At 39.0% G+C, this 12,944-nt stretch overlaps 1 protein-coding gene across 1 annotated transcript; it reads left to right on the top strand.

Annotated features, from left to right (window-relative positions):
• Nucleotides 1-1,559: 1,559 nt before the first annotated feature.
• On the top strand, nt 1,560-11,861 carry HDC (histidine decarboxylase). The gene is made up of 12 exons (XM_062584262.1): nt 1,560-1,587; nt 3,063-3,235; nt 4,321-4,434; nt 5,790-5,912; nt 6,482-6,616; nt 7,597-7,740; nt 7,961-8,027; nt 8,586-8,748; nt 8,850-8,940; nt 9,772-9,870; nt 10,607-10,708; nt 10,893-11,861. Exons 1-12 carry the CDS (start codon nt 1,560-1,562, stop codon nt 11,652-11,654), a joined length of 2,001 nt encoding a protein of 666 aa, XP_062440246.1. The 3' UTR covers nt 11,655-11,861.
• Nucleotides 11,862-12,944: the final 1,083 nt, after the last annotated feature.

Raw genomic sequence — 12,944 nt, 5'->3', positions numbered from 1 at the left:
AACATGAGATAAAAGCAAGTGAATAAGTGTATGATATGTTTTTGTGTGCTCTTTCTGTGCTTTTGCTTTGAATGCCTTTTTTTTAATCAATGTTTCTACTTCAGTATATTAATCTGATGAGCATGTATCAGAGCATCTTTGCTGTATCTCTGAAACAGTTGTTCCTTCTCAAATATCTAATCACAGCAGAAATAGGAAAGCTTTTTTTTATACTGTTCTGTAGAGAGTTCACAGTGGATAGAGAAGTAACAACTTCCTAGAATAACAAAAAGAGTTCAGGCTGTATTATAGTGCATCAGGCAGAAAATAGGAGCTGCTCTGTCAGCCAGTTCCCTTCTGTGTCATGGGAACAGAGAAACAGCTGTAATGGATCAGACTAAAGGTCCATCTAGCCCTGTATCCTGTCCCCAACAGTGGCCATAACCAGGAGCAAGAATAGGGCAAGCATACTTCGTAATCATTTCTCTTTACAGTGCTTAGTCCACTTAGATCATTAAGATTTTTGTCCTCACTGTCTCTTTTCCCAGGACTGCCTGGTATCAGTGTAGAGCAAGTTCCTTCTGCTGAAGAGGATTAGCACTCAACACTGAAATAGTGTCAAAGGCTATGCTGCCAAAGACAAGTCAGGATGTGTTTTCTGTGTCTGAAACTGAAATGAGGAGGCTCTACATGCCTATTCTCCAAAACTGAGAACAATCCAGGTGGAGGAGCGTGGAGGAACTCTGGAAATACAAGGCTAAACTGGAGTGCTTATGCACACATGTGAGAAAAGCAAGCACAGTGTGTGAAGAAGATGTGTTTTCCCAGCTCACTGGTCTAGGGGGATATCAATGGAGGGACATTATCGTGCAATACAGATTGATCTGAAGGAGCAGGATTTCCCAAGGGGGATCCTTGCTTTATACTGCAGCTCTTAAATTAGCAGTAATTGTGATGCCTTGCCTTTGGCAGCAAAGGACTGAGTGCATAAGGGTCAAAGAAGTGTGAGGATGCAGAAACTCTCTTTTGGAAAAAATCAGTCCTAATATCTTTTTTTAAGAAAAAAGTCCTCACCATCTTAGAACTACAACACCAGATTTGTTACTTGTTGCTTGTTGATGCCTGTATTGTATTAACAGCTGCTTGGCCTGTTTTTAGTGGACAAGAATAAGATGACTACTTTTATTCATTTTTTGAAACTTTGAGTTTTTCTCTCCCACAAGTCTGATGTTGATGTTTCTGATATTCATGACATGTTGATTACCATGAGCCTTCGGAAAGGTTATACTAAAATGGGAATGGACTAGTGGAGAGGCAGCTCTTCTCAGAGATACCACCTTGCACATCAAAAGAGCACAGATGAGAACATACAAGAGACTGTAAAAGCCCTCAGTTGGGAGGAGTTAGATAAATGCTCACCAATAACCTGCCTACGTTAAACCTTTTCCAGAATGCGTGAGTCTGCGAGATAAAGAGAGCTATAAAGGGTGAGCAGCTAGCAGGGCACCAGACAGTACTGTCCACAGCTCGCTGAACGGTCCTGGCCCAGGTTCGAAGAGCTGCTTTTGCAAGAAATCAGTATGGAACCAGAGGAGTACAGGCGGAGAGGTGAGTGAGAGTGATCTTCCTCTGCTCTTGCAAAAAGGCAGTGTTGGCTCACAGGGAAGCGCTGTTGTAGGGCTGGGAATGGTACTGAGAAATGAGGGCGAGCGGTGCACTCAAACTGCACGCATGCAGCTTTGAGACTTGGATCTGCTGGGAATGAGAAGATAATTCTTATCTCTCAGGGTAGATTTTAAACTAATGGATTTAAAGTCTGTGGATGACTTGGTTTTTGGCCTTACATGTAAAATACTATGGGAAAGATTCCAAACTCTGTGATTCTGAATAAACTTGTGTTAAGGGTGTATTATGCACAGTGGCTGTTTCCTGGCTGACACCATAAAAATTCACCGGCACTGGTGCAGTTCTGGAGGTAGAGTAAATCTGGGTTCTACTTCTGAAGGAGATTGTCTAACAAGTGGAGAAAACGTGTGGAGCTGTTTTCAGAGGATGCAAAAGGGGTAGTGGCATACGGACAGGAATCTGTTTCCATGAAATGCACAATTTCTGTTCAATTTAAGAAAATCTATCCAGTCAGTAGTCCAATAGATTGTACTTCTAAAGGTACATTTTAAATCTTCAGCAATGATGCTGAAATAACTCTGTCAATCTCTCCAGTCCCTGTGAAGCCTGTTCTAAGAGTTGTGTTGCTGCTTTTCTAGATGGAGGAGGTAAGATGTGGGAAGACTGAGTGGCTTTCTCAAGATCACCTAGTCACAGAGGCAGAGATTAATTCAGGTCTCTGATTGCTGGCCAGTGTCCTTCCCGTAGGAAAACGTTCACTCACCGAATAACTGGAAACCTTCAGGAGGTCCTATGGCTCCCTGCCATATGTGGTGTGTCATGTGTGTGTTTCCAGATAAATACCAGCAGCAGTTCATGAGATGATTCATGATACAGTCAACTGAGGCTAGTGCTATGGAATATAGGGGTATTTCTTTATACAGGCAAGGAAACAAACTTACTGTCAGGAAATACTGTCGGGTAGTATTTTCCACTGATGAATCATACAACTTTTAGCTAACATTCAGAGGACAAGTCAGAATCAATTGTTGAACAGAAATTCTTGCCTTATTCACTGCAAATTTTGCTTATACTTTAAAGTTGATATTGGATAGGGTAGGATGAATTCTAAATGTAGACTTTCCTGCAGCTGGAAACTGTCAACATTTGCTTTCAGTGGATTTCCAGTATGTTCAAGATGTGTTCTGAAGTAAAAAAGTGATGAGAGGCAGGAGAGATGAGGCTGAGGAACACAAGGATCCTCTGCTTCTGAGTGCCCTGAAACCCTTGGGTGCAGTAGGACTTGCCTGCACTGGGGCTCTGGCCTATTGGTGTTCTGGTTCCCATGGCTGTCCTGGGAGCAGCATCCTTCTGAGCCCTGTTCAGTAACAGAGCTAATGACAAATTTCATGAAGTGCTAGTACTTCATTACTTATTTTTTCTGTGATCTAAACTCAAAGTAGAGTTGCCTCTTCCAGGGAAAGAGATGGTGGATTACATTTGCCAATACCTGAGCGATGTGAGAGATAGACGGGTGACTCCGGATGTGCAGCCAGGTTACATGAGAGCTCAGTTGCCAGATTCTGCCCCAGTGGACCCAGACAGCTGGGACAACATCTTTGGAGACATCGAGAAGATTATTATGCCTGGGGTAAGAATTAAAGTATAATCATTTGGGGGAAAAGTTACTACTGCTTGGGTAACACCCAAATCCTGAGCATGCATAGACTCTGCAGAAGATTTATTGAAATAAACAAGCTACTTTGAAATATAGAATAATTCATGCAGAGATTTTGTCCAGAGAAGGATCTTGGAGATTACTGTGGTGTTCCTAACAACAATTTTAGGAGGTAGAATGAATATATTTTTGAAATATTTTAGACTTTAGAATGCTTCACATTTGCTTAGAGGGAAACTGATTTTCTGCTGTTGTCAAATTTAGCCTCACAAGGCCCCGTCCTGACAAGTAGCATCATCATAATTTCAGAGATGGGGAGACTGAGACATAGAATGTGAACTATCTCTTGCCAAAAGTCACATACACTTAAGTCTTGTCTCCTGTTCTGTAAAAATAAGGTTTCCTTCCTCTTGTAAATCTATACTGCAGGTTCTGCTAAGGGAGATAATGGTGCCTCATTAAACATTTTATGTAAGAAGGTGTTACAAAAACTATTTTAAAATTTCCTTTATAGATATTTACACAAACTTGGTCTGGTCTAGGAGAGGTATTGAAGTATTCATTTTTATTATGCTTTCATTACTGTCCAGCATTCAAGCCCCTTTTCAGGAGTACAGAGGGGGCGTGTATAATTCTAAGTTGCTGTGTGTAACTGAAGGCAAGGTGTTGCTTCACGGTGATAAAATGACTGGGAGCCACTTTGTTGCAAGGATTCCCAGGTACAAGGATAAACCTTTTTGACTCGTTATAACAAGAATAAAGCCCTCATAATGGAATGTTGTCAAAAGATCATTCTTTCCTGTTGAAAAATCTTTGTCTGTGTGTTTAATTCAGATAAATGCTTTTGCTACAGTTTGGAATTTATCTAATAACGGCAGTGTTATCATGTGTTAGTATTGTACTCCTGTTGATATTATCTCTGTAGCTTTCAGCTGGCAGATCTGTACTTGCACGTATTCTGTTGCTGCAGTCCTTCCCCATCACTAACCAGATACTAACTGCTAAATCTGCTACAGAATTTTGTGACATTTTCAGACTTCTTCTTAACTTTGTTCTAGGTAGTCCACTGGCAGAGCCCGCATATGCACGCCTACTTTCCAGCTCTTACTTCTTGGCCTTCACTCCTGGGAGATATGTTGGCTGATGCAATTAACTGCTTGGGATTCACATGGGTAAATGATTTTGGTTTTTGATACTTGGGATATTTTTCTTCAATGTGTAGTATGTGGGAGCAGGTCACTGTCATTCTTTCTGGATTTGTTGATCTGTGTAACTCTACTTTAAATCATTCAAAATTTTTTGTACAACTTAAAAATGTCTTCTCTCATAAAAATAAATATTTGAAGACTTTTTTTTTTTAAATGCATCATAGCAAGAGCAGTAGTTACCAAGTAGTAAGAGGTAGAATGAAAAAATATATCACCACAAAGGTCTGTTTCCTAATTCTTGTATCCCAACATGAGCATTGCTCCTGAGCTCCAGTGTCAGTCCCAAAACTGTTACACAAGCAGAGTAGGCAATAAAATAGCCACCACCTATGACTGCTCTGCTGAGAGAGCAAGTTTCCTACTTTTCCCCTTGTAAATGAAGGGGCCTGTCCCAGAAAGTCTGTGTATCCAGTGTCCTCCTGTAGCTACACAGTGCTACTCGGTTATGTATGACTCTACAGCCCTCAGTGGCATTCTGAAGCCAATCTTCTCCACTGGTGAAGTTGCCCAGATCTTTAGCCTTATGTCTCCCTGTAGAAAGCAGCAAAAGTTCATTAACCTATTGAAATAATAATAATAATAAAAATTGGAGGTTACAGTCTCCATATACTTGTCTCAAATTACCTCATTGTATAAACAGAAATGCCTATTTCTATGTCCTCTAGTTTTGACTAGACTTCAATTAAGTTTGCAGTGTAAACTGATTCTTTCATAAGTGGAAAACCAGACACTGCAGAACAATTTCCACCGTACTTTCATGGCTCTTCAAAAAGCCCAACTTAGCCTTCCTCATTTTTAAGAGGGATCAGTGTCCATTCTCTTCAGGGAGCAAAAGCATATGCCACATGTGGTGAAATACAAATCCAGATTTTTGTCTCAGAAGACTCCTGATCTCTCTGTTTAATGGACCATCTAAAATAATTGATAGTTTAGAAGCTCAATGCTGAGGTGATGCTGGTAAGTTGGAGAGCGCTTTTTCAGGAGGTTGATGACAGTCTGATTGTATTTGAAGTTCCAAGAAAGCTGCTGATAATGAGAGAACCAGCAAGATACCCAAAGCACACCCTCACCTGCAGCCTCAGCAGAGGTTTGTGTTACAGACCTGGTCAGACACCATCATTCTCATTATAGTGGTACTGTATTCTGCGAGGTATCTGCCATAGTCTTACAGGGCTAGCTGTCTAAATATCCAGAACTGCAAAGTTTGTAATCTGCACACACAGAGAGAGATTAGGTGAGATTTTTGCCAAGGCAATAAAAAATATTAATTACAATGTGATATGTGGCAGTAAGCTGATTCTCTTTGCTTGAATTGCTAGGCCTCCAGTCCAGCCTGTACAGAACTGGAAATGAACGTGATGGATTGGCTAGCTAAAATGCTGGGCCTTCCAGATAAGTTCCTGCACCACCATCCCAACAGTGTGGGAGGAGGAGTATTACAGGTAATAATGTAATTATTACTTGTAATTATTACAGGTAATAATGTCTAATGTAATTAGAGAAGGCGAAAACTTCAGTCGTGACTATCCTCCTGCCAGCAGTCTTTGTCCACATAATAAATTCTTCCTCTTTTCATGTCTACTTTGTGTCTCTGAGAACCTCCGGATTAAAGCTTGAATCTTTACCTTCTTTCATAAAGCCTCAGCTAGTATCCCTTGAAATCAGTGCTAAGGCTTTGGGTATTTTAAGGAGCTTTGCTCAGGTGTGTAATTTTAATGGGAGATGCTACATTTTAGTCACAGAAGGAAAAAAAAGGAAGATGTGATTTCTCCCTTGCACATTTTTCCTCTTGCACATTAAAAATATGCAGTGGTCTGAAGGCTTTGTTTTGTGTTGCTGGCTCAGAGAGCTGCTCATGAGCTAGTGTCTTTACACTGCATCTGAGAAAAGCAGCTGTAGATATGAAAGAGGGGGGGTGAGTTAGCTGCGCAGTTCAATGATTTTAGTAAGTCCCTGACTAAATAACAATAAAGTAGCAATTGGTTGCAGTAAAAGTACAATGTCTTTACAGAGCACTGTGAGTGAATCAACCTTGGTTGCACTGCTAGCAGCAAGAAAAAACAAAATTTTGGAAATGAAGGTTTCTGAGCCAGATACTGACGAGTCCTCACTCAATTCTCGTCTGATTGCTTACGCATCTGATCAAGTAGGTTCTTATGGTTACAAAGAAACACATTTGCTTCTGCAGTCTCACCTAGACCATACAGATTACAATGTGAATTTGCATTTCTGTATCAATAGAAAAACACAAACATAAATGCTTCACAAGCATGAATGAATCCCTTAAAGTTGCTTTCTGCTGATGGGGAGTAAGAATCAGTGTGAGGTGAGCTGTTTTGCAAGGTTTCAACAGCCCAGAGGAGAGACTTAAAGAGGAAATTACATAATTAATTTCTGCACTTCTTTACTGTCTTCCACAAAGCTGTACTCCAGTAACTTCCATTACTACGTGCTGATGTCATGCAGCTTCTGCCCTTGTTTCTTCAGTCTGCTTCCATTCAGAGACAGGCACACTCAGTGATGCCCCTGGTTGGGTTCTCCACTGCAGGCTCTTGAGGCTGTTCTTGGAGAAAACCATGAACGCCTGCACAGTGCTGAGACTCTGCCCGCAAGCCTGTTCCATGCTTTGGCTCCTGAACTGAATGAACACATTCCCTGTGAATACAGCAACAGCAGACATGCTCATGCCATGTCTCCCTTGATACAAATAAAGGGCCTTTGTTGTGAGGGGCTTTGGGCTGACTTCAGGTTTTTTCTCCTCTTAGAGCAATGAGGAGTGAATAAACCGAGGTTGATCCATTTCTAGAGGGCCTTTACGATTTGAGTTTTGATGAATGGCCTTCCAAACACAGCGTAAGGATGTTTATTATTACATTTTAGAGAACAGAATTTGAATAAATGGAGTGTATGTATTCCTTAGAATTACAGGGTAATATTTCTTTAGTTATTCACAAAGAACAAGCTTTCAGGTTTATATTAATCCAAATTATAATTAGGACCTTGTCTCTGCTTTTCTTGTGATCATTTTTATAATTCCATAATTCATCACAGTTGTTCAGTCTTAGAACAGAACTTTCTATTTCTTTCTTTCTTTCTTTCTTTCTTTCTTTCTTTTTTTTTTTTAAGGCGCATTCTTCTGTAGAAAAGGCTGGCTTGATTTCTCTTGTGAAGATGAAATTTCTGCCAGTGGATGAGAACTTTTCCCTCAGAGGTGAAACTTTGATGAAAGCCATTGAAGAAGACAGAAACAGAGGCCTAGTGCCTGTTTTTGTATGTTCAACTTTGTTATTGACATAGTATTGTATTCTAAATGTCAACATGTCTATTTCTTACTATGCTAAAATAGATTAATTGAAAGTTAAAATTTCTGTTCTATTGCATCTAAATATTTTAGTATCATTTCATTTTTGAGTGAATTGATAGCTTGTCTGGTTTTAAAGTACATCCTTTTATTTAAAAATGCCATCTTAACAAGTTTGTTTTCTTCTAGGTTTGTGCAACTTTGGGTACAACTGGTGTCTGTGCATTTGACAATCTCTCAGAACTGGGTCCAATTTGTAAGTATGTTTTTTGGCTTGTTTTTAAACTTTGATACTACGGAGAAGACATTGTGGGGATTTTTCATGCCCAAACCAAGGAGAATAGACACACTACTCAGCTAAGTTTTTCAGATATATTTTGAAGATTTGTGGAGTTGGTGGTAGTCTTTCCACTGGTTTCTGTAAGATTTACATTAGGATGTTAAAATATTTTCTACTCAAGATGGATAAAAATTTGCCAATGGATAAATCTTTAATGTGGTTTCCCAGGGAATATCCATGGTGTACAGTACAGAGTGTAGCACCATTGTATAATGAATAAACAAATATTTTACCTAGCAAAGGAATTTTGAAAATGCTAGTTAGTAGAACATCCTTTGAAGCCACCAGTTCAACAGATAAATTTGAAGTGGCTGCAGATTCTACTCCAGCATAAATTCTGACAAGTAGTTGCTGAAGACCTGCAGCTTTGTCTCTGCTCTCTGCCCATGTACCTAGTCTTCAGAGAGGAAAAAAAATAAGCATGTACTTTGATTTTATTATGTCGCCTACATACAACAGTATCAATTCCAACAGGTGATGCTGAGGGACTCTGGCTTCATATTGACGCTGCATATGCAGGAACTGCATTTGTATGTCCTGAATTTCGATTGTTCTTGGATGGAATTGAATATGCAGATTCATTTACTTTTAATCCTTCTAAATGGATGATGGTTCATTTTGACTGCACTGGATTTTGGTGAGTAAAGGCAAAATACAAACGCCGAAAGGATAATACACAAAGTGCGAAGTCTTTCTCTGCACAGTCTTTTTGCTAACAGTTCATTCTGCAATTGATAGGGTTAAAGATAAATACAAGTTACATCAGACCTTCAGTGTTAACCCTGTCTACCTCAGGCATCCCAATTCAGGAGCTGCTGTCGATTTCATGGTAAGTCACCATTTGTGTTGATCCTTCAGATTAAGCCATTAGGAGAGCTATGAGGCATTTCAATTCAGATTCTTCTTGCAGAACATTTCAGTGTAGTAAAACAACATAATATTCAACTATCAGTTGTTTCAGCTGTGTTGTCATCCATGTCCTGAAAATATAATTGTTTCTTTAAATCAATATCACAATTCTCCTTAGGCAGAGTCTGTGTATGTATCTGCATGTATGTCTGTGTGTAGAGAAAAAAAAATCACTGACTCCCTCTTGTGGCTAAATAGGACCATGCAAGTCATTCTGTAGATCCTTAAAAGCACTCTTTTTGTGTGCTCTGTCACTCTTTTGTGTGCAGTAGATGTTATTTTCTCTGGAAGGGTCTAACCTTATATCTGTTCCAACTGTTTACGGTTGTTTTGGGAAACCATTCAGAACAGCACTTAAATATGCATATTATAGGACTTGAAGTGAGTACTCAATCATAAGTATAGATTGGCACATCTATATTTATAAGGCTCTTTAAGTGTAAACAGGAGTTATTTATAAGTTGGTAGTTAACTAAAAATTCTAAATTTAAATTTAAATAAAAATAAATGCTTTAGACAAAGGGGAATAGCCAAAATTTTATTTTTCCAAATACTTACAAAATATGTAGATGTAGTTCTTCTTTGATGGCTATTTCCTAGGCTCAGTTAGTTTTCATTAATATGAAATTCTTTGTGTCAATAAAGATTTCTGACCTGAGTACAAGTCTGAAGAATCAGACTGTTGTAACATAAGAGGACATTCTTTTCTGTCATTTTTGCACTTGCTGATGCACTCTTGTTTTTTCCTCAGCACTGGCAAATTCCACTAAGTCGTCGATTTCGTTCTTTGAAGCTGTGGTTTGTGATTCGTTCATTTGGGGTGAAAAAGCTTCAAGCTCATGTCCGGCATGTATGTGAATTAACAATTCAAGCATAAATGTTGTGCATTTATCGGCAGCTGAGTTTGTTTAAACTTGGTGATAATACGATAATAGAAATCTTCTGACATACAAACCTTGCATGTAAACACTAAATGCATGCTGATTTTAATGTTAAGTAATCTGAAAATATTTACTACATAGATAAAGCTTTTCCTGTACACTTCTGGGAAGCAGAACGCAATGGAAAGCAACTTGCTAAATCAGCGTCTTCTGCAAATTCTGCAGTACTTATCTGCAGAGGTTTTCTTTGAGGCAAAGTGGCAGCTGTTTGAGAGGCTGTGTGTAATAGATGGCTAGTGGGTGAACCCATTGCTATGAAAATCTACAGGCTTAAATCCTTGGTGAGATGTAAATACAAGGGATCATACTGTGGATCAGTAGTTATTACAAGATGATTCTAACTTGGAGTTTCAAACCTTTCTCTAGAAAACTCGTATGTATAGACCAGTTACCCTTGTCTGCTCCCAAGGGTTTGTCTGTAAGGATCTGCAAAACCCACTGAAAATAGATTTTGGACTGGATTCTTAACTGATCCTACCATAGGCTTTGGTGGGACAGTCTTCAAAATTCTTAGTTGTCATTCTTTGTTATCATTCATGTTGGAATGATGTGTTTTAATTACTTAATTTAGTGTCTTATATTGTGTCTGTGACGAACTAATGCATAACTACTTTTTTTTTTTTTTTTTTTTTTTTTTAATTATAGGGTACTGAAACAGCCAAATACTTTGAATCTTTGGTTAAAAGTGATCCGCTCTTTGAAATTCCTGCCAAGAGACACCTTGGACTGGTTGTGTTTCGTTTAAAGGTAAGATTGGTCCATTTGCATCTTCTCTTGGAATGAATTGACTGCAGCTGATCTCTCTCCAGGCATTAATTACTGTGAATAAATTCTTCATGTAAGAATTTGTAATGATAGAATTCTTACAAAGATGTTTGGATGTCATAGCAATTGTAACTGTAGTATTTCTTCTTATCCATATTTAAAACAGGGTCCCAACTGGCTGACGGAAGAGCTCTTAAAAGAACTGAGCAGTTCTGGCAGGCTTTTCCTTATTCCAGCAACCATTCATGACAAGTTCATCATTCGTTTTACTGTAACATCTCAGTTCACAACCAGGGAAGATATTCTGCAAGACTGGAGCATCATTCAACACACTGCAGCCCAAATCGTTAGCCGGCATTATGCGTTGCACCGCATCAATTCTGGTGATGGGGAAAGACTCCCTAATATGATAGTTAAGCCTAGTTCTAATACCATTAATAATGCTTCTCAGTTTTATCTAGATGAAGGAGAATACAAAACACCTTCCAGAAAAATAGTAGTTCAGCCTAAGAAGTTACCAGTGAGTCCCAGTATGTGTGTGATTAACCAAGAAGCGGAAGGTCCAGGGGATCCTCTAGATGACTGTTTTCCAGAAGATGTCCAAGATGTTACAAAACATAAGTTAACCTCCTTCTTATTCAGTTATTTATCTGTTCAAGGCAAGAAAAAGACAGCGCGTTCCCTCAGTTGCAACAGCATGCCTATGACTGATAGTCTTGAGCAATGTAACCCCAAAGCTGGAGCCACTGACAAGAAAGAGTCTCATAAAAATGCCCAAATCCTTTCTAGGCTGCCTGAAGAGGTGATGATGCTCAAAAAAAGTGCCTTCAAAAAACTGATCAAATTTTACAGTGTTCCAAGTTTTCCGGAGTGTAGCATTCAGTGTGGCCTTCATCTGCCTTGCTGTCCTCTGCAAGCCATTGTCTAACAAGTGAAAGAGATTGGTCCTTAAGGCCTCCCCAGGTAGAAAAGAACCAAAGTTTGCTTATTCATATGCAATACTACCATTTTTTTTGTTCAGTATGTAAACAGTGGCAACAACCACTAAGAAAATTCCTGTGCTTCTACTGATGAAAAACCTTGTGTATTTTTAGATTAAAATGTCAAATAAATCTTGTAAGCTTGTAACACAAAACTCTGGTTTGTAGACTGTAGAAAAGAAAATTTTTGTCGTATCTGCCTTACAATACACTAATAGACCATTCGCAGCTGGTAGAGTAGAATCATTTAAATAAAATATGCTGGTCTCAATAGGGTGTAAACAATTTAGCCCACTAGTTGCACCACTTATTCTTTTAATACCATGACCTAAACTTTCTAAAGACTGCTGCAGGGACCCGTGGGTAACTATGTCACTTGTAAACTGTGCAAAAAGGAAGATGTAACCTTTCTAAGAGGCTTGCCATGCAGTTTTAAACTGACTATGAATTTAAAACCACAGCAGACCTGCCTTTCTGTCTGAATTAATCAGTTACAGTGCAAAGAAGGCTTTGTGCAGCTCTTGTACCAGGAAGATTTGCCATTTCTGGGCACCTGTGACTTTTATCAGCATTACCTAAGGCCTGTAAATCACAAATGCATGGGAGAAGAGAACAGGAATGATTTCACCCTTTCTCATTTCAGAAGAACTAGGTATATTAAACTAACAGGTAGCAGGCCAGACAAAAGGAGAGGCATCTCCATGCAGCAAACAAACTCATTGCTACAAGAAGGCAATGATTTACATATTTTTCAAAAATAATTCAAAATATTAATTGGAGAAAATGCCACTGACGGGAGTTTTAAATTCAGAAAGTCTACTGTTGAGTCAAGAAACAAAGATTGCTAGGGAACTATCCTGGGGAAGCATTGCTAGATGCTTGCTGTCTTCTTCAAAGTCATTGCCAGACAGCTGCAATAAGTATTTGTCAAGGCCGGGTGCTGGGCCAGGAGAGCTGTTCTTAAGTTATTTAAGTCTGGTCAATCAAACCAGTTTCCATACTGTTATACAACATCAGCTAAACTCACAGTGGGGTTTACTGAGGCATGTGTTACAAGCAGCAGTAAAATTTGGCCTGCCAACTCTTCCTAGTAAGTATGTATTTATTTTATACTATGCTGTATTATTATTTGTAGAGTTTTATTTTTTAATTATAGAAAAACTTAAAGCATACTTCATAATGAAGTATCTTGCCTGCCATTACCCTATTTACATCTAAAGGAAAATAGCTGTAAGTTA

This window comes from Rhea pennata, chromosome 10 (genome assembly GCF_028389875.1).
Source record: "Rhea pennata isolate bPtePen1 chromosome 10, bPtePen1.pri, whole genome shotgun sequence".
Lineage (NCBI taxonomy): Eukaryota > Metazoa > Chordata > Aves > Rheiformes > Rheidae > Rhea > Rhea pennata.
The sequence above is the reverse complement of the archived record's forward strand: the minus strand, read 5'-3'. Positions and strand labels throughout refer to the sequence as shown.

Bases quoted from the DNA above. Each gene is read 5' to 3' on its own strand.
- HDC (XM_062584262.1), top strand. From the start codon at position 1,560: ATGGAACCAGAGGAGTACAGGCGGAGAG. The intron at 1,588-3,062 runs GTGAGTGAGAGT...TGCCTCTTCCAG, and splicing joins AGAGGAGTACAGGCGGAGAG to GGAAAGAGATGGTGGATTAC. The intron at 8,028-8,585 runs GTAAGTATGTTT...CAATTCCAACAG, and splicing joins CTCAGAACTGGGTCCAATTT to GTGATGCTGAGGGACTCTGG.